Source organism: Poeciliopsis prolifica, unplaced genomic scaffold, assembly GCF_027474105.1.
Source record: "Poeciliopsis prolifica strain line A6 unplaced genomic scaffold, Auburn_PproV2 SCAFFOLD006, whole genome shotgun sequence".
NCBI lineage: Eukaryota > Metazoa > Chordata > Actinopteri > Cyprinodontiformes > Poeciliidae > Poeciliopsis > Poeciliopsis prolifica.
In genome coordinates, this window is record NW_026562381.1 from 16,937,832 (window position 1) to 16,962,190 (window position 24,359).

Below are 24,359 nucleotides of genomic sequence, written 5' to 3' on the forward strand. Positions count from 1 at the left end.
CTTTGTTTTGTCCCTTTACCTGCGTCAGATCATAATCTGGAAATATTACAAATTCCTCAACTGGGTAAAAGCCTTTTACTAAAAGGTAACTATTTGTTTCTCTTTTTTGCATAGAAATTATAAATACTAAAAGTAGGTGTGTTCCTAACATTAATCTAAGTATTAAAGGTGATTTATGAGTTCCAGCACTTAAGATGTGAGCAATGATCAATGAGCTGTGAATAAACCTAAGACAAGACTGTTTGATGAAAAAACTTTCAAAAATAAGTCACTTAAATCCAAAATCATCAAAAGAAATGTTTACTTAATCAATCAGTGATTTGGTAGGGCTTGATTTGTTTTGACTTAATAAACAAAGAGCTTCAAAAATCCTCCCTGGGAAAAATGTAATTACTAATAGTATTTTCCCTGAAATCAACAGGGAGGCATGCAGAGCATTTCTGTTTCTGAGGAAAATGTCACAACGGCTCTAACTTTCCCTCTTTTCATTTTAGAAAGTTTATTTCAGCTGAAATTTTTTTTATTTATTTTTTGATTCAATTTATTTAGAAAATGTTGCAGTTGCACAATGAATTGGCAAACTAACTCTACAACTAAGTGTCTATTTAATAGATATTTGCAATATCTATTAAAACAGTATAACACATTATGTGTAAAGAGCTTGTATTTGTTTTGCTTTGCTTGTTTTAATCATTGTGGTGGATTGAAAAATGCCAAATCAGGGATATTTATGTTAACTATAAGAAAGCTTTGCAGTTATTTATCTTCCCTTTAAGCTTGCTGCTTTTATTTCCTTCCTTGTTTCCTGTTGGCCAGGGGCTGTTCAGCATAATCCTGTTTGCTTATCTTAAACGTGAAATTTCTGTGAAAAAAACTTCCCTTACTGAATAAAACAAGAACAATGTTGGAAAAAGCTGATTTTCTTTGCCCAGAGCTTCATGTTCACATGGCTTTTTGGAGATGAGATATGATCTGCATTACAGGAACCTTGTTTATGTCTTGCTAACACGCCCTTCAGCAAGGGAACACCTTAGCTTTTCATTCTGATCAAAGGCTGATTTTACGCTCTCACTGACAGTGCTTGGTCTCTTTAACTACGGGTGTCATTATTTATATCCAATTAAATGTACCATTATTAAATCAGACTGAGTCTGTGATGCACTGAGAGGGTAATAGAGTTAAAATAATGATTTAAGCTGTAGTTTTAGTTCTCTTTGTGACACCAGCAGCTTTCAGATGATCCTAACGAGCCAAACACTTTGATTTATACTAATACAGTCATGTTCTGCCGAGTCCCCAGTGAAAAATAAAGCCTGATGCCAGTGATGGGGATGAGGAATGTGTTTTCATCCAATCATTATCAGGGGAGAGTAAAGCTGAATTAAAATGGAAATAGTGCCATCTAGAGGGTAGACTTGTTCACAACAGCCTACGTTTATTAATTTCTTTTCTTGCAGCCATTTTGTGCTGGATAAAATGAAGCCAAAAAACTAAACTTGACCTTTTGTCTTCTGTTAGTAAATCTGCTGTCTACCACAACTTTTGGTTTTTGTCACTAAAACCTTTGTAGATGAATATTTTTGTGCTGAATGTTTTGTTTTGTAAAGGGACTTCTAATCCTCCATCATGACCAAGTAATTTATGATATGAGCATCTCTCAAGTTTTAAAAAATATAACATTTACAGAAAAAAAAAATTATGAAAGTTTGTTGTAATTTTATTGTTTTGCAATATGCAATAAAAGGGTAGTTTTCTCTGGACTCTATAGCATTTCTTTTAATATCATTAAATACAATACAAATAGATAAGTTAAGTGCATCACCCTAAAAGAAGTTTAGAATGATGCACCTTAACCAGAAACTTGTTCCAGTCTGGTGTTTCTGCTTTTTGCTGTGGTTTTGAATGACTGAATTCAAGATGTCCATAGAGAGGTGTGAGAAGTCAGTGTTCAGGGCCGTTCTCCTGCAGCGACTCTGAAACCAATCATGAGCAGAGTGTGAGGACAGTGGAATAACTTCCTGGGTCTCCACAGTTGCCTCCAGGACCACATGACATTAACACACTGTCAACCTCAGCTCCTTAAAATATTTAGAGGATGTTGGTTTCATGTTCCTGAGAAGTTCTCCTGAAAATGTTTCACAATCACAGTGGTGTTCTTTGATGAGGTCAGATCATCAAAGATCTCTTATAGGTGGAATTTATGTCAGTCCACACATGAATTATCTCAAATAAAAATATAATCAGATTTATCTGATTATATAAATCTATCCATGAGCTAGATTTATACATATTTGATTTTTCCATTCTTTCTTACATTAATGGGGTTTTATTTTTGTTCTGAATATTATTTTCAACCACTTGATACAGATATTTATTTAGAGACACTATATTCAGGTCTTTGTTGGTCAAAAGTCGCCCATTCCCTAAACAACATACATAAACCGTAAATGACTCTGCTGCATTATGTAAGTTAGGAAATTTTGAGATTTAATAGGTAAATAAAATGTTTTAAAAATAGCAGTCATCACATCCTGCCAAGCTGCTGGAGACAGACAGTCAAATGTGACCCTGGTGATGAAATCCCAGTTGCATAGCAACACATCTCCATCTGCAGTTAAGCTTCCCTCCTCCACAGAAGCAACTGAATCTTTTTTCTTTTGCTTCCCATGCAGTTTAATGTAATTAAAAATGCTCACAGTTAAAATGATTAAAGCATGGACGTATGATTTTCATGGCTCTTTGTGGTGAACCAACAAAGCATGCAATCAGCAGTCTGGTCCTCATGATAATCAAAGCCGTTTAATTGGCTGTCAATTGTTCTATAAAAAGAAAGTAATATTTCACTTTAGTGTTTATCCAGCATGCAACAGTGATTTTAAAACACATATTATTAACAGATTTTTTTATTATTATTTATATTACTACTGAGCCAACAAAATAAAACAAATGAGAATAGCAAAATATATGTTTGCTCTGAGAACATCCTGAGAAACATTAGCTGCAAGTCTAAGGTTTTATTTAACAATTAGAAGACTCACTAGAACAATTAGGAAGAGACTATTAGCAGAATGAGAAGTAGTTTTTTTTTAGGGTCTTGAGATAATTAGACAAATCTGTTAAGAGACTTAAAAGCTTTAATTAAATTTAAGAACTGAAGTTGCTGTGTCGGCCCATCATACTCACACCTGAGCTTACATCTACAGTCCTTTATGACTCACAGTTTGTACCTCAGAAATGGAAAACCTAAGCCTTTCAGTTAATGCCTGCAATTTCATCAAAGTTAATTAAATTAGTTAATTAGGCATGTGATCAATATACATTTAAGTGGTGTATTTTAGAGGAAAAAAATAGATTTAGTTTAGAATCTGACCTCAAAACAATCATGAGCTTTTTTCATTCTTATGGTACTGTCATGTATTCTTCAAATATATCTCAACTTTAGCCTGTGCCGCTACTTTTCTCAGAATATGTGCATTATTTAAAGTGAATGTGACAAGACATATTTGTGTTTAAGGGTGCTTAGAATATACTGTTTATAAGGAATATTGCTCATTATAATCTCCCTGAGTGTCTCTGTGTGTTTTTTTTCTGTGGAGGCACTTGATTCTGCTGTTATAGCTTTCATTTTATTGTTTTCAAGTTGTCATTTTTTGGAAAGTAATGTATTTCTTTTGTGCTGCTCTGAATGTTCAAAGACTCAGCCTGAATCTGAACCAGCTGTGACTCTAATTAGGTGAGATCACATGGTCGTTGCCCTTTATTCTTTGCTATGTGGCACCTTGTGGGAGAACAAAACCCTGCAGGAATACGCTGCTTTTACGTCCGTACATTAGAGCTGAATGGAGAGAGCAGCTGGTTTTAACAAGCAAAATGCCTGTGCCATGGCTGAACACTTGACTGGAGAACATGAATTAAAAAAATAATAATAATAAATTCTTCAAATGAAGGAGTTCTGTTGGCAACACTGCATAAGAAAAATGTTTTTATATCTATCTATCTATCTATCTATCTATCTATCTATCTATCTATCTATCTATCTATCTATCTATCTATCTATCTATCTATCTATCTATCTATCTATCTATCTATCTATCTATCTATCTATCTATCTATCTATCTATCTATCTATCTATCTATCTATCTATCTATCTATCTGTCTGTCTGTCTGTCTGTCTGTCTATTTATCTGTCTGTCTGTCTGTCTGTCCGCCCATACTCTCGGCAAATTCAGGCATAACAATGATACAATATCGCCCTCAAGTGAAATTTAAAGGGAATTGCTCATATTTACCATGAATTATACATTTGTAATGTAATATTAAGCTGAGGAAATTGGATTTTAATCGGCTTCTTTGCTCACTGTAAAATTCTTTTTTTTATTATGCATAAATTGATCAAATACAAATGAATAACAATTATGAATATGTATCTTAATAAATGAAATCATTATCTGAGAACCACATTTTCAGTTTATTCGTGTTAACTTTGTCTGACATTAACATTTATTCGATTATCTGAAGCATTTAAGCATAACAAATAAGTAAAGATAAAAGTAATCTGCTAGGGAAATATTTAGCATTATAAAACCATGGACAGACGATACTAAGTGAAAATGTCCTCATTATTTTTAGTTGTTTGTCATTATTTTATTTTTTTGTAGCTGTGTAATTATAAAATAGGCATTGTTTATTTTTTCAACATAAATATATATTTTTCCGGAGGGAAAGGCGATTAACAAGCATTTATGTGCCGGAAAAATCGGTTACTGTCTCTTTAATAGTTCCATCCGGAGTACTATGAACCACACTACGCATGCGCGCCTGTGAATCGTATGGCGGGCAAATAAACGTCAACAAACGCTGAGAAGCTGCTTATCTGAACTGTTAGTGGGTGTTTGAGCTGTGGCTGGTTCGGAATTGGTTCGACAGGCTCCGGGTTGTGTTCAGCAGGATGGTGGAAGGTCCAGGCTGCACGTTGAACGGAGAGAAGATCCGCTCGAAGGTCCGGACGGGTCAGAAAGTGAAGGAAGTGAGGGGAACTTTGACCGCGTCAGCTGTGAGTTGACGGCCTGTTTCTACATTGGTTCACTCTGTAACCTCATTCATCCGGATAAATTGAAATGCATGGCACATAGAAGCTGGATTTATTATTCTGGTACTGACTTGGAAGTTTTAAAGAATTTCCCCATTTATAACAATTCCAGCCACAGACTGTTCTGACAGTAACTTATAGTAACTTTTGCAGAGGGAATTTTCCGTTACTCACATTTGAGAAAGATTTAACTTGTTTTAGTCTTGAATTGTCCAGTAACACTGTCCAGCTAATTACAATATTTATTAAGAACTGTATGCATTTTTAAAAAATCTATAAAAAAGTAAATTTTTATCCATTCCAAGTGATCCTAGCTATCAAACAACATGGTGAAGGTAAGACTGCAGCATTCACTCCTCCAGGTGAGCATGTGGCGACAGTGGAGAGGAAAACTAAACATTTTCCTTTTCTCGTAAATACACCTCATTAACTTTTGTATAATGTTGAATAACTTTGGGACAACAAATATTTATTTTGGTCTATAACAATGCGATGTGTAATGTTTTATTGTGTGAGCTGCATTGTTTTTTTGTTTTTTCTTGAGGGCTTGACAATGAAAGTTTATGAAAAATGCAGTCTGTCACTCAGTACCAGTGTTAAATGTTAATCAAGCTGCTATGTCTTTTTAGAAAAACAACACAGAGACAAACATCTTCCACAGTTTCTCTGGATGTCAGTACACCGGTGTGGAAACTCTTGGGAAGGAGCTCTTCATGTACTTTGGCTTAAGAGCCTTGAGGTAAAGTAAACTTTTCAAGATTAAATGAGGGCTTCTGACATGATCAATAGACTTATCATTATGGTTTGATCCTCACCACATCCCCAGCCTTGCCCAATAGCCTTGCTAATACACAGTCACATTTAACACAGTGCAATACAACTACAACTTTCAGTGTATTTTATTAGAGGTTTATGTGACAGACCAATGCAAAGTTGAGCATAATTGTGACCTGGAAAGATAATTCATGATGGTTAAATTTACTAAACTTATTAGTCTGTTAGAACAACTTAGTCAAAGTCTGGATCTATAAAATTATGTTCATATATTCTGGTAGATTTTTTGGAAAAAAAAATTCAAATACATTAAAACAAATGAAAAGTTGGGTTTTTTTTGTTGTTCTTTTATTATAATAAGTTGGAAGACAAATTATTGATGATGAAGAAATAAATGTAAATTTAGTTTCTTTTTTAAATGTTCTGTTTTCTTTTGACATTTCAATATAAATGACTTTCATATTGTGCCTTCAAACCATGGACCTTCCCTTCACACTGTTGACCCCCCTGTATGAGTTGAACATGAACAGATGTTTTGATTACATGAAGGTTGTTACCTTTCAAGGTGGATGTGCTTTTTACTTGTCAGCTCGTCTGCTGGGTTTTGGATCATTGCCTGATCCTCCACTTAGTATCAGATTGTAGACTTTGGTACTGACTTTTTTTGTTGGTCCAATTTTTTAATCTGTTCTTTTTGAGGCTTTTTTTTTTTCAAGCAACAAACTGAGTATTTCTACTTTAGGTTTTCTAATATGTTGGAAATCCCTGTTTTCGTGGAAGTTTGAGACTAACAGTCATCAACACTCTAGATCTCCATTTAAAACACTTATTTTAATAGTTCAAACACCAAATGTACCTTAGAATGGGGGTGTAATGTATTTTCCATGCATATAGTACAAATTTACAGCACAATAAAGCTCAAAAAATAAAACTTTGCATAATACTCCCTTTTTAAAATATATCGATGCACAAAGTGGAAACCAGCATGTCCACAGAAGTTCACATCAACTTTCTTGGTTCTTGGGTCTACAACCAATCAGCACCAAGGAAAACAAATGTGACTCCTGGATTAGCTGCTTTGCAAATGTGCAGCTAGCTAATAGCGTGTCATGTGGCATTGTCGAGGTATTCTAGCTTTCTAAGGATTATCTGTCAAATATTTTAGATATGCTCTATAAAAACTTCTCCAAATAGAAAGATTTTCGCACAATAATTTCCAGATTAAAATGTGTGAATACTGAACCATGACTAGTTGGGGGTCCACTGTAAAAGGTTTTTATTCCACCTCCCCTCCACAAATCTGCAAGGATAAGCGTGTCCAGTCGATTGTGTGGGATAGGTTTAGCAGTAGTAGCAGAATAAAGCAGTTTTGTTCCATTACCTTTGAGCATTTCTTCCCTTTTTCCAGATTTTTATGTCTGGTTGTTGCTATCATTTTAGCAGAATACCCACTCACAGCAGCAGCAGCAAAAGTGCTGAATTTCCTCCATTTGAACCTTTTCTCCTCATTGTGGAACGATGACACCCTAGCTCTTTAGAAAAGCTTTTGTAGCTTTTTCTAACATCAAGCATGTGGAGAATAAGGTGCTTTCGGGTCCACTGAAAGTTGCTGTAATTGAGGCTTTGCTCACGTCAACCAATCTTCCCTTTTCAGGAACAGCTTTTATATATATATTTTTAGAGAGCAATTCGTTCAATTTGATGTCCTTTACTGGAAGACCTCACTCCTAAGTGGCATCTGGGAAAAGTCAAAAACTCCCAGGTTTTCAGGCTTCACAGTCTGCACCTTACTCAATGTTCCAAAACAATTTATAATTTTTTTTCACTTATATTTTGCCTTTTTTACAAACAAATAAATAATTTGTTCAGAAATACCAATGATTCCAAAGCTTTCACAGGTTTCTTTTCCCTGGCTTTTCATTAAATGGTTCAATACAGTAACCTTGTTCTTTAACGGCTAAACTTGTAAATAGCATCTTTTATGGAGGCAAAATGTTTGCTGTGGCAGTTGAACTTATTTTTGAAAGAAACATTGTCTCTGTAAGAAGTTAGAAGGTCTCTAATTCAAATATATATTATCCTCTCGTAGTAAGAACATGTTCAGTTTTAGTAATTGCTGATTTTTAGTTTTATTCATGTCTTGTTTATCTGTAAAAAAATTTCTTGGCCAGTTATTTAGATTGATAATGAATCAGCTTAAAAACAGCCTCCACCAGTAGGAGGAAATCTGTAAAACTACAGAAATTTCATTTCATTTTTCATCCATCTGTCTATCCATAATTATCAATCCCTCTATAAACATCGCCAATCTGTAATTCATTCATCATCCATCCATCCATAATCATCCGTCTGTCCTCATTGACCACACCTGATGTATGTTTTCATTGACTGAGATACCAAATCTTACAGTATGGTTTGTGTAATGGTAAAGAAAGAAAATATTTGATGGTGTCGATATTGTTATGACAAGTTTCAGTGGTAAAATTTCTTATTTTGCGCATTCAGCCCCAACTCAAATCTTCAGTTCCCAGAACCATATTTCTTTATTTTGTCAAACTCTAATTAAAATCAGATATTCAACACTTAAAACTATTTTCCACTTTTCTCTCTTTCAACATTTAGAATCCACTTCGGCATGAATGGATCAATCCGTATAAATCCGGCTCAGAGGAAGGTTGTAGCGGGCTCTGCAGCAGTGCTGGAAATACGCCTTAGCGACGACACTGTGGCCTTCTATGACAGCACAGTGGAAATAAGGTAATGGGGACAACAGTGGAGGCAAGATAGATTGAGGTGACAGGAGTTCACCTTGGGGTATGCGTCTGATTTAGTGAGGATGTCCTACATTAGGCTGCTTCTGAAGACAGTGGCTATTGTTGCATGAAAAATGCTGCCTTCTTTGTTCGGCATTTGTCCTGATCATAGTCTTTCATGTGTTATGCTCAGACGCAAGACATACAATCATTTTTACTGTCTGAGAATTTCACCTACGCTCTTTTGGCTAATAATAAACAACCTCAAACAATTTAGAAATGTATAACCTCTCTAGATCTCCAGTTGACCTGGAGTGAAAACAGCAGCGATGTATTTTCTAAATCCTCCCGGTGCTGGGGAACTGTATTTCCTGCAGGTTGACGGAGGATTGCGAGCAGAAGGTCAGGGCCATGGAGAGTCTGGATGTGTGCTCCTCCAGGTTCAGCTGCTCCCGCTCCGAGGAGGCGGTGAGGAGCCAGGGTAGCAGGATGCTCTGCGACGTTCTCCTAGACCAAGCCGTCATGCCAGGAGTCGGCAACATCATTAAAAACGAAGCCCTGTTTGACTCGGGCCTCCACCCAGCCGTGAAGGTATAGAAGAAATGATGGATTGTGTTCAGCAGAGGAATAAAAAATGAGGGTAAAAATGCAAGACAACACTCACAGGGAAGAATAGCGGAAGCTCATGTATTTCTGAGAGCTGCATGGAAATGAGGAAGGTGAAAAGGGGATAAGACAAACAAGCGCATTGCGGCACATATATTCCATCTTTTTGTGCACTTTGAATGCATATGACTGCAGACAGACCCAAGAGGATTCTCCCTCCGGTTAGCTGCATGGAGTTATTAAATAAACATTAATAAAGTTGTTATTTTGATGAGGATCACATTGAGAACTTTATTGACCTATCTGTTACTGATTGGATGCTTCGTGGTGTAAAAACTTCTAATACTCAACTATTACTTGAGGATTTGTTGTACAAGGCTGACTGGCCTCCTCAGAGTGTATCGGCACGCTGGACCAAAACATTAATCTCGGACTTTTAGCCCCGTCTTCTCCTGGGGCTGCCTAATGTTTATAAGCTTCCCCTCCATTATCAAGCCTCCAAGTCCCTAAAAGAGCAAAAAATATATTTTTCTCTCTTATGCAAAGTTGCTGCAATCCCCATGAATATACAATATGCAGTTTTTATCTTTTGAATCATTGACCTCTGCCTCTATCCATATCTATTTTTTCATGGTTTAGGTGTTTGTGTAGCCTTACTGACTCTGAATGTCTTTTTGTTGTTTCATGGAAAACTTCATTTCTAGGTTCAACAGTTGACAAACATACAAATCCACCATTTAGTGAAGATGACTCGTGATTTTACTCTTTTGTTTTACAAGGTTGGTCATTTTGTAAGTAAAATGCTGTTATTAAAAGCTACTTTTACCTTTGACAATCTTGTTTTTTTCTTCATCTTTCTCAGTGTCGCAAATCCGGCTCTCCTCTCTACAAACATTACAAAGTCTACAAGCGTCCCCATTGTGGCCAGTGCTCCCATGTCATTACAGTCTGTCGTCTCGGAGACAACGGCAGGATGACGTACTTCTGTGAGCGCTGTCAGAAGGGAGATCCCACCGGATTGGACGTCAGGTACCGTCCTTGTAGGCTTTTGACGGAGAAACTATTGTTTTGCATTCCTGTAAAAGCTGCTTGTTTGAAGGTTTGGGGTGTTTAATGAATTAATCATTGTCTTCTAATTATTGATGAGTATAATCAAATGTAACAGAAAGAATCAATCATGCAAACTCAACTAAAATCCATTCTTAAAATGCTGCAATAAGTAGATTAAATACTAATAATTAGGTAATTACATAAAAATGTAATTTGAAGAAGATTATTGGAGAATTGTGAGGCGAAAAAACTCTCAAATATGTAGATAAACATAACAAACCACAGAGACGAGTTCTTACTGCCAGCCATGACGGGTCGGGAGATTTATTAACACATTCTTCTACCACGGATGCATCATACAAAACATAGTTTCTCAAATCTCAAAGTCTCAAAATCAAAGTCCCCAAAATCTCTCCGTTCTTTGTCTACAGACATTCTTATAGCTTCCAATGACGTCGGTTTTGCGTCAAGATTCTGGCTGCCCATTGACTGAGTGTGTGTTGGAGTTTCCACGAATTTCTGACTGACCTCTTCTTGAACATCTGCTCCATCTCAGAACTGAAAAACAAGTCAATTATTAATAGTTGTTGTTCTTATCTATCTAAACAGCTTACTTTCCAACTCGAGTTTTGGTCCAACATTTTGTACTTTCCAGATAAAATCGGGTCAGATCGACCTTTCTGGCGCCAGAAATCTTTTCCCTTAAAAACAACGCTTTAACGTATTTCTGCTCCGACAAGATTTAAGAAAGTACAATAGAAAATGTAAATGAGGAAACACAGGGACTGATATGAGCAACGTAAAACGCTTAAAGATAAAAAAAAAATATTTAGAAATAAAATTATGCTTCACTTACGGTGACATCCGAAGTAATGGTAAAAACTCAATTAAAACAATGAATATCACTGATTACACTAAGAAAAAATAAAATATGCAACACAAGCTGATGAAGATATGTTAAAATTTGATTAGCAAAATTTGATAAATAAAATAAAACCAAATTTCTAAAATTCAAATGAAAGCCAAGCTGAATTTTTTTTTTTATTTGGTTTTTATAAAAAAGCAAATATGAGCTGTGCTCAGGTTTCTTCCAAAGCTTACGGCCAGAATTAATAAGGTGTTTTATTGGGTTTTCTTTTGTTTTGTTTTTTTATTTCAGGTCCAAATGAAAGCCTTGAGGGCTCTGCTGGACTGGTAGAATAAAAGTAAATTGAACAATAAATAAACTTAATTAAGAAAAAACAATAAAACATATGGGTAGTCACTGAAGAGATTTTACAGTCAGTGTGATGTGAGCTCTCATTGTGGCGCTAGCTAATTTATTTATCTATTTATTTTTTGGGATTTATTTTTTTAGCAGTTTTCACAAAAAAAAAAAAAGAAAAATGCAGAAAATCCCTGAAATATTTTGTGACATCTTATTTTAATGCCAGAAACGTCGATTTCCCATCTGGAAACTGGTCCCATGAACCCTAAAAGCCCTGAAATTGTCTTGTTGTCGTCTTTATCAGAAATATGACACACCCACCAGCAGGAAGCGTCGGCTGAGCCAAATCTGAGTTCCAAACCCTAACTTTGCAGAAGTAGCGCCACGCTTTAGATGTTAGGCTCACATTCACAGAGGCCATCTTTGCAGGCAGATGGGCTTGGCAGGGAGTGGGAAGTGTTATGGGGTGAGAATTAATGCGCATATAAGGCTGTGTTTGCCAGACAGGGCACAGGCTCAACACCTCCTGGGCTGTGTTTGAGCAAAGCTTTGAGGGGTTAGGATGCAAAGCCTTTACAATGCATTACACAGCTGATAAAGCAATCTGTGAGAAGTTTTCCAAAGCCACTGCTTCTTTCCTCCTCCTGCAGATTTGCCTTTTTGTCAAACATACCCCAGCTTCATGTCAGAGTGAGAACATTTATGCTCCAAGCTTCTTTAAAAAAAAACACATTGTGTTCGTTCATATCTGCATCCAATGTTTGAACCGCAACATTAATTACTGCATCCTTCTGTAGCTTACTTGGATTTTTATTTTATGAAAATCTTTTTCTGAGACTCCGAGCTCATAAAAAACAACCCCTTCATAAAGTGAAGCAATACCAGCAAAATGGATGCATGAAGAAGTCATTATGATCATTATCATTACCACCCACTCATTACTGAAATGAGCTTCTTCTTCAGATTTCCCATTATTTCTTTTAAAAGCTGCTGTTTTAGTTGTGTTGAATCTTTCATATCCATCAGCTCAAGGAAATCTTTTTTTTTTTTAAACAAAAGAACATCATTATAAAATATAATAAAATGTAAAAGTTGTATTTTATATTGAGATCACAGTTAGACTTAGGGTGATTTAATTTTTTTCTACCCTTAATCAATTTTCATATGGAAAATATAAACCTGATATAGTAAATCTGTTTTTTTAAATTTTTTTTTATAGATTTAGAAAAAAAAAATCTTGCTTCTGTTTAAAATTTAGTAAGTTGGATCCAGTTGTTTGTCTATTGGAGATGAAAAGTATTGCCCCAATATTTTACAGGATCAGCCACTGATTTATTAAAACATAACTTACCAACGCATCTTTTGTCTGATTTGTTGGGATTTTTGAATAAACAATGTGCATCAGATGCTAAATAAAAACCACTCACAGTACAAAAGCCTTGTTGAATGCATAAAGTCTGTAGGAGAAAGTTTGAAATTAATTGAACAGATATTGGAACAGAACAACTTCTTAGCTCTGATTATTGATCAGAGCTGATCAAATACTGGAAGTCAGACTTTTTCTATGCAGCAGCTCTTAGAAGGCTCACCATCTCCTGTCCAAGCTGCACACTGCCTGGCCAAACGCTGTTTCCGTTGGATGATTGGGTCAAACTTAAACTATCCGTCCTATTTCAGATAAAAATAAATAAAAATGTTCCTGTGTTGACTAGCCCTAAGAAATGGGAAGCTACCTGCTGCATCATTGGGGTTTGACAACTTGTTGCCAGCTGAAAGATAATCACTCATCCAGTTATCAATAAATTTGTATTTGCTTAGTTAAATCCAGGTGGATTTTTGGCAAGCCTGTGTACTTTGATGTTCTTTTTTTGGTCGAACAAAAATGTTACAAGTTATGAACATATGCCTTTTGACGCAAAGGAAGAACATTTTGTAATTCTTTTATGTTCTGTTTACATTATAGTTACTACCGCTAGCGAAGAACATAAAGCACATTTTTCTGTTACTCTTTAGTTGTGGAAAATGTCTATTTTAGCTGCAGAGACTTACTAGAATCACCTTGGCTGCTCTGTGTTGCTCTCCCAGTGCGCTCCCAGTTAGAAACAGCCTCATCAGTTGGGCGTTTCACAACAGAACCAGCAATGATGTGGCTGAGAAGGAGGAAGAGGATTGGGCTTGTCAACTCTGCACGCTCATCAACCAGCCAGAAGCCAGAGCCTGTGATGCATGCCTCACTCCAAAACCTGAGGGTGAGTGAACATTTTCTGTCTTTTTACTGTCCCATTATCTAATGGGGTGACAGAATAGCTTTGTTAACAAGCGATAAAATAAGAGCAAGTTTTCTTTTGCTGTGTAGCAGAATAATAACATGCAATTTGACAAGAATGCTTCAATGCTTTGAGAGGCAGTGGCGACCGGAGTCAACTGGGCGGACTCCTCTGTGATGAGAGCGGCCGTATGTTGCTCCACAAATAATGACCACGTCTGTCAGCTGGTCATTTTCCTCCAGCTGTCTTCAGACGCTCACGGCTGCACTGAACTTTTGCTCAGAAAGACGCGTCCTCGCTCTGTCGCCGCAGCAGCAGCCAAACTACAGCTGAATAGCTTCAACTCTTTGAGACCATGCTGCTCGATTTGGAATACATCAATTGTTGTTTTTTTAAGATCACAGCAGATTGAAGAGCTGAATAACATGAGTTCACAGCTGCTTTTTGTGGGGCTGCAGTTTCATTTTTACAGCTTTGAATTTAAGGGATTTTTTATTCAATCAGTGCCACAACAAATCCTCTTTGGTCCCATCTCATGAAGTGAATTTCTCACTTCTAAAGGAGGAGTGTACAAAAGAAACTGCACTTGTAATCATCAGGATTTTTACAATATTGCTCTGAGCTGTTTTAAAATAATAGACATGAGAAGCCAGACTTTAAAACAGCTTGTGTTTATGTAAAACCCCAACATTTTCCACTAGACATGAATGAGAATAATACATGAGACTGGTTGCATTTTTTTATGGACTCCTCTAAAATCTTTGAAGATAATAAACATATTTTGCTCCATACGAACCTGACTGAGCGCTGGGAACCGGAGAGTTATTTGTGTGAAGGTACTCCAAGGTCTTAAACAGATTTTAAAGCTGCTAAAATGTCACATCTCATTACATGAACAATGTTTATAACAGTAACGTTGTGGCCACAGGTTTTCATGCAGGTTAGGGACCACAACCACCTGCGAATAACTCAAATCTGAAATACTTGAGACTTCCTATAAAAACATGAATTACTGCATATTTAGTAGTTCAAACATAAATATTGCTCAATGTGCTTTAAAACTCAATAGAAACCAGCTTCTAGTACAGAAGCTAACATCAAAGGTCTTCTTTATCTCCACTCCTTTGGGTTCAGCCAATCAATGCCAAAGACAAATGAATGGTGCAGCTGGATCACCTGCTTTTTTAGCCAATACTGTGTCAAAGAGCATCCAGGCATTTCAGTTTCCCAAACTGCACTTTCTTTCAAATATTTTAAACTTCTATGGAAAAAACTGGAAATAGGCAAATTCTCTTCAAATAAATTGTAGTTATGTTCCACAGACAAATCTGCGAATTTAAAAAATGCAAATTACTGGAAATCCACTGTGTAGTTGGCAAGCTACAAATCTGTTACTATAGTTTCTGTTAAATTTTTCAATTTAAATTTTTAAAAAAGGTGAACATTTCTTATTTGTATATTATTTTTTATTTATTTTGTTGTTTTATTTACTTATAAAATAATATCCAAGCATAGGTGAAACAGAAGATGGCAGCAACATCCACTCAGATAGATTTTTTAATTTTTTTATTTTATCAAAGTTGGGTGTAAATATGTTGCTGCAGCTTCACATTGCTCAACAAAGTATGCCATTGAAAGATCATCAAGATAATTTTTCTCCTGATTTTTTATTTTATGAATGCAATTATTAACCATCTGTATGGTCCTCACAATACAGCGTAAATATTCCAACCAGTCTTATCAAAGTGCTGCCTTTTTCCCATCCCAACAAGCACAGTGTATTTTTGGGGGGGTATGGTTTTATCTTGGCTTGACAGCATAAAACTGGCAGTAATATTGACTCTGATTAAATGATTTTTTTGTGCAAAGTCTTTAAAATCCTACTTTGTGTGCATCAACACATACAGGCTTATGCATAAAAATAAAAATTCTGTTTTGAAGGTTTTTGAGGAACAGAATCAATAAATATTCTGCTTGTTCTTTTTGACTCAGAGTTCATTGTTTATTAGGAGCAGGTAGATTTTCAAATCTTTGGCTCAATTTCTGCATCTCTGTATATTATGGTACTTTTATTCAAAAACAGAGCATGGCAGTCGTGCTGCTTGCTGTTAAATTTTATGGTAACCACTTTAAACTAACAACAAGCTGGATTTTAGTGAGAGCAGCCAGTGCATCAGAATGAGCTGCAGCTGCTGAACATAAATTGAGTTTCTTACTCTGGCTCCATCTCCACAGTTCACAAAGACGACATTAGCACTGAAGCATCGCCCTTCACTGCTGATTTAATTAAATACCCCTGCAACGCCTTCAGGAAGCCGCGAGAGGAGCTCAAAGTCAACTGGACGTCTGCGTTCGGGACTTCCACCCTCGTTTTCTCCGACATGACTGAGAAGCCAAAGCCTGTAAAGTCCCCGCTCTCCCCAGCCGGCAGTCATTTGAATTCCTTGGCGGCAGAACGAGGTTTGTATAAAAACAGCTTCTGCCAAGGGACAACAAGCGCCAATTATGCCTCTGGTGGCTGGCAGAAGCAAAGTGCAGAGCTCTCCAAGGGGGAATCACTGGCCTCCTACAGTCACCCTTCCAAGAAAATGAGAATTGATCACAGCCTCCTTCCCAGTAACAAACCTCCAAATGGAACCCCCAACTCAGGGTGAGCGAACCTCTTCCTTGGCCAAATAATGAACAACTTTATAATAAGATAAGTTTTTTTTTTCTTTTTTGTTTGCAAGTTCAGGCAGATGAGTTAGGAAAAAGATTCTTTGCAACGTTGTTAAAAAAATGTTCAAAAATGTATTGCCATGGCACTGCAGCGGCCATATACAATAATTGCCAACAAACATTGTTACATGCGGCTGAAAAGATGGCCCTCGCTTGCTAATAAGTGTTGATGTGACAGGCATTTCCTGTGTTTCATCCGCAACATATTTCACAATAATAAGACTGTTTCTTCTTCTGTCAGTGTGTGCAGAACAGAGGCAGCAAACACTGCAGCCTCCATTCCTCCCAGTGCCCCTTGTTGCTCATCCCATCGTCGTCCCACCGTCCTCAGAGTGGTCCACAAGGAGGGTGAGAATAAAGGACGACAGTTTTATTCCTGCTCCCTGCCAAGAGAGAACAAGTGCAACTTCTTTCAGGTGACACTGAAAGCCAACTTCTTTTTGTTGGGTTTTCTTTCAACTTGTCCACAATAGAAGTTTAAAACTAAAGAAACAACTTTTCTCCCCCCTTCCGCTGTTGCAGTGGGCTGATTTGCACTTTCCTTTTTGTCACCATGGGAAACGCTGTTTAATGAGGACGGTTCTGAAGCTGGGTCCAAACAATGGCAGGAATTTCTTCACCTGCAGCTTTCAAAAGGGTAAACAATGCGACTTTTTCCAGTGGACCGAGAACAGGCCAGGACTTTCCATCCTCCCTGGCTGCTAACTCATCAAAGCCTCACAGGTGCATCTCAATACATTAGAAAGATCATAGAAAAACTCTATTTCAGTCACTGAAATCAAAATGTGAAACTAAGATATTACATACATATAAGGCGATATATTACTGGTTATTTACAGTTTTTCAAACTGTCAAAAAGAGACTCCAGGAACTCTGCATCTCCAGACTGAAATGCAAAACTTACTTTGTTCTACATGAAAGACCCTGAAACCAGTTCAGTCTTTCAGATGTAATGATTTTTCTGGTTCGTAACACAGTTCAGTTCTTGCTCATGTCATGGATTCGTCTGTGTGACTTCAGTCACAGTCTATGTTTTCTTTAAAAACCTGCACTCTCTCCCTAATAATTGCACACCTTTTACTACCACACTTTTTCCTTCCCCTAAACTTTCAATTTCATTAGTATTCTTGAATCCTGTAGTCCTGACAGTCAGCTACTTTTGGAGCAGCATTTTGTTGGTTGCCCTCCTTGTGCAGAGTGTCGGTGACTTCTTTGTAAATAATTCTCAACAAAAAATATAAAATTACTTTTACAGGTGTGATGCAACATTGAAGTATATATACATACAAAAAACAAGGTAAAACATTTTGAATGACTCTATAATAATTAGTTTCTTTGTGGTGTGAATTTGAAATTAATAAAACTTTTGATGAGGACACCTGATTATAATCCATCCTCAGATTATGACCCAATAAAAAATAATATATTTCCATTTATTTTGTAATGTTTTATTGGTGTGATTTTATACTTGTTTTATCAAAAGAAATGATCAGAATAAAAATTCACCTTGTAATCCAGAGATAATGTGACTGAGTTTGTTTAAAAGCAAGGCACAGATTTTAGGACTGCTGTGTCTGACTCGGAGTCGGCCACCATGTAGTGGAACTGTGTGAGGCTGGGGACCTTATTACACGCTGCACCTGAGAAAACATAAACACACCTGTTAGACAGAAACACTTCTTCTTCATTATCACTAAAACAACGTGATTTCATTTATTTTTTCCTACATTCCTGTTTAATGCATGTTGAGACCTTTCTCTACCTCCGTTTAAGATACATATTAATCCTGCTGCTTCTTTCCTATTATTGTGACTAAACTGTAAATATCAGGGAAAATGTGTTATTTGGAGCTGAAAGAGGATTAAGACCTGCGTTAAAGAAGGAAAGCCAAAAGATGTGTGGGTTTCAAAGTTTGCCACTGTTGCCATGAGAACAAAATTTTGAGGGCTGGACCGATTTGGGGGAGCTCCAGGAGGAACAATGGATGACAAACCTAAAAGCAGAAGATACTTTGATGTGTGTCTCAGATCCAGTAACCTTTAGAGAAAACATAAATCGATGTAACTAATGCAGAACCTCTGTTTAAAAAAAAAGTATTTTTCTAAAACATCAAACAGAAAATTCACCCATCAGTTGTACCATTATAATCCTAAGCACATAATGTGAACACTGCTTACAAAGCAATGTTTTGCTCCAGTATTCACATTAATGTCTTTGAAAAATATGGATTCAGATTCAGGTTTTAATATCTTGAGATCTGTGTGATGTTCTCATCAGAAATCGGTAATGAAAAAAAAAGTTTTTTTTTTTTTTTTTTAAATAATAATATACAAGGAACTTTATTTTGTTTTCAGAACTGATGTGTTGAAATTTAGGTTTGGTATTCTGTTTTATTTTGTATTATTTTTTCTTTGTTTAAAGTAAAAACAAAATCTGTAGAATAAAGATAAATCAGTTCTTTCACTTGCGGACAAAAAGGCACCTAATTGGAAAAAGTGAGTGAGTCATATGTAATTAAAATCTGATCACACTATTTTGTAGTTCTGTTGCAGTAATAATTTAAAAAGTATTGATTACTTCTTTGCATAGTTTTTTTTTTTTTTAGGTAACTGCAGTAATTATAACCCCACAAACATATTTATCTTAAATAACACTCAATTGAAACAGGCTTCACTAAGTGCATTTAATAATATTTGTTAATGTATTAATGTTTTCATGACAATGAAGAAAATGGTAAAATAATTCACATTAAAAATTTTATGTAAACTCATAAGAAATCAAAATTTGTCAAGTATTTTCACAGTTATGATAAATCCCCACTCATAACCAGAAGTCGCTTTTTCTTCTGTACATCGCAGTGTTCAGATGAGGATTGTTAAAAATGTTTTGTTTTTTATGGATCTCAGTCTCCGCCCAATGGGCAGCGACTTCACTTTCCTCATCCACATTATGGTGCCAGAAACTGGCCGATTTATTTCCTTTTTCTTGGTGATTTTATGTTTTCATCATTAAAAAACTCTGTACATCTGCTAATTTTTAATGGCCACAAAATAGAAAGAGAGGGTGTCACAATTTAACAGATTAGCTCTTGGATCTAATGTTCTTATGCTGGCATTGGCGCCATATCTCCAACTACCTTTGGATCGTTCCAAATAGACTTTGTTCAATTTTATACTAGTTCTGAATGGTGACCAAAAAAATAAAATAAAGAAAAGATACTTTCCAAATCAAAATCTGTAGATCAGACTTGTAATGGTTCAAAGCTTGAGTTGGTGTCTGCAGGCAAATATGTAGGAATCCTGATTGTTGACTGGTTCATATCTCACATCACACAGCTGTTAAAAAACTAAAGCTAAAACGTTCCTTCCTTTTGAAGACTTTTATATCTCCACTCGATTCAGGTGGAAATATACATTTTACTCAGTTTTCCCAGGAGCTTTGAAATTCATAAAAAACTTTTAACCTTTTATTCACAATATCATGTTGCAGTCTAGAGTTGGATATATTCTCATTTACAGTTATTCTGGTGTTTACCTTCATGTATAACATTCTGCATCAAGCAAAACCACACAGAATTACCAATTTTGTTCACATAACCTGTTTTTATCATCTGTGCCTGGAGCTTGCACTGCAGTTGGGGAAATGTGTTAAAAAGAGTAACGTAAAGTCAGAGGATGCAAGTATAAGTGGAAAATCAGTTTGACACTTCACTGTAAATCAGTTTTCTTTATAAATCAGAAGTTTTTATGGTCAATGAAGCAGGCAGTCTTTATATCGCTTAGCATGTTTCATTCAAAATGTACCTGAAGTTCCACAATCTCATGAATATAGTTTATAAACTTGACATTGAATCTTTCTCATCAGCCAGTGAAAATTCTTAGGGTGAGGCAGAAGGCAGCGCTGATAGGGGGCAGTGTTGAGCTCAAAAGGCAAAATGAGCAGCAATGGCTTTTCTTTTATGTACTGAAAGACTTGAGAAGAATCAGAAAAATACAGTGGGAAGCAGAATTATTTGAAAACCTGAAGGCAAGCAAGGAAGATTTTCCAACAGATGAGGGAGAAATTTGTGGAGAGGACCTTACATACAAAAAAAGGGGAGATCAAGCAAAAAAATATGTAAATTTTGAGCTTAGATAGACTTTATTTAAGCTATCATTTTGTTGAACAGCATGGAATCAATGAAAGCATAACGAAATGTTTCAACTGAGGTCGAAATTGGAATCTAAGCTTCAGTTTTGGGTTTTATTTAATTTGTGCGTTTGATTCCAGAGGAATCGTTGCGTCACAGGTCATGAACCTCACTGCATGTCACTGGATCAAACATTCCTGTCAAACAAAGACGAATATCTGTCTGTTGTCAAGTGCTTTTCTTTCTCTTTGTTTGTTTTTAGAGGTGGAGGGGTGAATTTATAAATTAAACTGCAGAAAAAAAGAGCAATGTTTATATCAGGCTGCTATTCCTTTAAAAATGTTCTGGCTCTTGTCTAAAAATAAATGGAAAAGATGTCAATATCCAACCATGGGAAGGAACTTTTTAGGCTTCATTTATGCAGGATTGTCTTGTGAAAAAAGTTGTATATTAACATCATAGCACTATTAGGTGAAAATCAATCCATTATGTTTAGTCTCCCACCCCCGCCTTCATCCCAGCGGGTATGCGTCATTACCTTTGGAAAAAGAGTCCATTTGTGAACCCATACACTCACCATAATGGCCTGTTGTGTTAGCGCAGATTATGGCTCCAAAGAAGTCTGAGTAATGCCTCTTGATTCTGGAGATGGCCGACTTGCAGGCTGCTGAGGGATCGGCCCCGTTCCTCATCAGCTCCACAGCCAAGTAGCTGTTGGCAGCAGAACATGGAGAAGACATGAGCAAAGCTAACAAGGCTGCAGAGGGTCACAGACCAGGATCGTGCTAAAGATGCCTTCAGAATAATAATGTGATCTGGAAATGAGCACCGAAAATAAACATCAACAATCAGTGAGTTTTCTCTCCTTTTAAGTTATGTTTGCTGGACAGTTAAATACCAATGTTGTTAACCTTGGTATTCAAAGGCCAAAGTGATAAAACAAAGAGTTTCATTTCATTACATTAGACAAAAACAAAAAAAAACACCACTGATGAAACGCTTACAATGTCCCCTTACAAATTACATTACTTCTGTTTTTGTCACTTTTAAATGTTTCAAATGAAAGTATTGGTATAAAACAAAGAGAATCCATGTAACTTCAAAACACTGTTTTAAAAAGATTATTTTATTACTCAAATAACAAATTAACTAAGTTAACTTAACTGAAAATAGAAATTGCTCACCAGAAAATTCTCATTATAGAGGGACAGAAAAGAAGAAAGATTTGGAAGTGGCCTAGTCTAAGTCTAGGCTTAAATTCAATTGAGAAGATGTAGAACAACTTTAAACACGTTATTCATTTTAAAAATGCTCCAATGTGACTGAAGTTTTCTGCTAACAGCGTGGGCCAGAATTTCTCCAGAGATGTAAAAGACAGGGCGGCAATTACTTTCTCACATGGTTGGTTTGGATAGTTTTCTTCTTTTTAATAAGATAATGTTAAAAATAATTTGTTTTGGTCCAGTTATTTTTGTCTTTGAATTTGTTTGAGCTGAAAATATTAAAGTGAAACAACAAGGCTTTTTCAAAGTGCTATTTATAAATCCTGCTCCCTTGTGAATCCTTCTGAACATACATCAAGATGTCATTTGTTACATGTTAGATACCAGGAAAGCAGGCTTTTCTTCTGTTAAAATAGTGCATTATGTCATTAACGTCTAAAACTAGAGGCTGTTTCTCCTCGGTATACACATCAAAGATGGTTATAAAAATATGGATAATGGTTAGGAGGTTGGCCTCCAATCACACCATTAGGAGGAGAAATGTGGGCTTACATAAACACATCTCAGTCTGTTGATAAGCAGCTACTCCAGCAGGTAGATGGAAAAAAAAAACATTTAAACAGGCAGCCCTCAGATGTGTTCACCAAACTGGGCTGAGATAAAAGCTATAGCATAAAGAAATAAAAAAAGGTAAAATCTCACTTCTGTTCAGAAATGTGCCGATGACAGTTTTGGGGCAACGTAGCCATGCCTCTTTTTTTCTTCTCGTTCTATTTATGTGTCTGGTGTTCGAGGGGTGACACTAGCAGCTGAGGGCTTAAAACCAACACATCACAAATCAAAGCATCTTTTGCTGCTGAGGTGAAGCAAACAGAAAACTACATTACAGTTGTTTTTAACGGTTGAAGAATAAAAATCAAACTTCAGAACCATGAGATGGATCCAGCCATCATGATCAAGACAGATCAGCTGTGTGTAAATTTAAATAGCTGGAAACCACCTGAAAACACAGCAAAAAGACTGTTTATACGCTAAAGATGCACCTCTCTTCTTCCCTATATTAAAAGACTTTGGACTTTCAAGTCAACTATAATATAAATCGATAAATTACTGACAAAGGTATTCATACCCCTTTTTTATCTTATTTTATGCAGTACACCAACACACATTAATACTCGGTTTTGAAGTGGAAGAGATATTTTGCGAATAAAAAACAGAAACGTGGTTTGAATTTGTATTCAATGTATTTTGATCTAATACTGTTAAAATGTGGAAGAAAATTAACAATAATACCTTCAATTCATTAGACACTTTTCTTATCCCAAGGGAAAATTAAGTGTTATATCTTCAAAGACTTGTTGGGACGGTGATGCTGTGCGCTGAATTGATTCTCTGTAGCACTTCGTCTTGCAACTAATCTGAAGGGCCTCTGACTGAAGACTCTGAAGAGGCATGACATGATAACAGCTCAACATGCAGCAGAGATGATATTCCACAGTAACACAACCCAATCAGTCGTAGACAAGTTCTGCTAAGCCGCCACATTTGCTTTTGTTGCTCATCTTTAAATCTCTGTCTGGCTCTACAGTTAGAGCGCTGGGCAGAAAAACGAAGTCAGGGTTATGATGTTTATCCATTAAGATCGATAGAAGAGATGGTTTGATCTTTTATAAGTTTAATAGCTGCATACTATCCTAAACCAAAGGGAATCATTTTCCAAATATTGAAAAGCATAAAAAATATATATTGTACATAAATTGAGAAAAATAACAAAGCAAACTTAACATTGCAGAGCTACTCCAACATACTGACACCATGAGCGACGCAGTTCTACAATTCTGATCACACCGACCTCAAAGGTCAACACGGTGGTGGCAGCATCTTGCTGTGGTTATTCTTTTATCCAAAAAATCTGTTTACAGGTGAAAAGAACTTGAAACTGCAATGGATATCCACAGTTTAACATGAACAGAGAGGTTCAGATCAAGGCATGCTTTTATGCTAGAATGGCCCAGTCAAAGTCCATAAAAGAAACCATCTGGAAACATGTGCAAAGCTGACAGACATACCCCATAAGTGTTCTCAAGTATCGACTCAGGGCTGAATTCAGAGGTGGGAAACATGAAAGGTCTGATCATGTTTGCACAGCCTGACTGTGTCTGTGATGCCATCCTCATGTTTTATCACTGGGAAACAGAAAAAAAATCACCTGGGCAGAAAACGCATCATGATGTCTCCGTCTCCAGTGGCGGCGGCAGCACCAGCTGCGCTGTCTGCGTAGGCTCCTGCTCCGATGATGGGGGAGTCTCCAACGCGGCTGCAGCACATCAGATAGTACCAACATTTAAACATTAACAAGTTCTACACAACAAAATACACACAAAACTGGATGTTTAGTTCTCACTTGTTACAATCCAACATTTATTTGTTTCCAGAACTTAACATTTTCAGAAATAAACACTTGACCTAGTTAAAGTATTGTCAGTTAGTGCAATCAGCTTTTCAGTAGATATTATTCTGTGTCCACATCATCCTAAAGCTT

General features: G+C 36.4%; 2 protein-coding genes across 6 annotated transcripts in view; one reads left to right on the top strand and one right to left on the bottom strand.

The window, feature by feature from the left end:
* Positions 1–17,776, top strand: LOC129360688 (endonuclease 8-like 3). Its single transcript, XM_055031038.1, has 11 exons — positions 1–85; positions 4,946–5,054; positions 5,720–5,829; positions 8,487–8,621; positions 8,995–9,208; positions 9,928–10,002; positions 10,086–10,252; positions 13,566–13,729; positions 15,983–16,397; positions 16,707–16,881; positions 16,988–17,776. Exons 2-11 carry the CDS (start codon positions 4,950–4,952, stop codon positions 17,168–17,170), a joined length of 1,743 nt encoding a protein of 580 aa, XP_054887013.1. The 5' UTR covers positions 1–85; positions 4,946–4,949; the 3' UTR covers positions 17,171–17,776.
* The window catches only part of LOC129360689 (N(4)-(Beta-N-acetylglucosaminyl)-L-asparaginase-like), a 23,789-nt gene continuing 10,001 nt past the window's right edge, over positions 10,572–24,359 (bottom strand). For 2 of the 5 annotated variants that reach the window (XM_055031043.1, XM_055031039.1), the window contains exons 7-9: positions 24,027–24,134; positions 21,172–21,305; positions 17,898–18,105 (exon numbers count right to left, since the gene is read on the bottom strand). In XM_055031043.1, coding sequence (XP_054887018.1) covers positions 18,005–18,105; positions 21,172–21,305; positions 24,027–24,134 — 343 coding nt within the window. In that variant the 3' untranslated portion in view covers positions 17,898–18,004. Of the gene's footprint in view, positions 10,832–13,146; positions 13,631–16,800; positions 16,849–17,897; positions 18,106–21,171; positions 21,306–24,026; positions 24,135–24,359 lie in introns of those variants that run through there. The other 3 variants (XM_055031040.1, XM_055031041.1, XM_055031042.1) reach the window with 3 other exon arrangements.

Bases quoted from the DNA above. Each gene is read 5' to 3' on its own strand.
- LOC129360688 (XM_055031038.1), top strand. From the start codon at position 4,950: ATGGTGGAAGGTCCAGGCTGCACGTTGAACGGAGAGAAGATCCGCTCG. The intron at 9,209-9,927 runs GTATAGAAGAAA...CTTCATTTCTAG, and splicing joins GCCTCCACCCAGCCGTGAAG to GTTCAACAGTTGACAAACAT. The intron at 16,398-16,706 runs GTGAGCGAACCT...TTCTTCTGTCAG, and splicing joins AATGGAACCCCCAACTCAGG to TGTGTGCAGAACAGAGGCAG.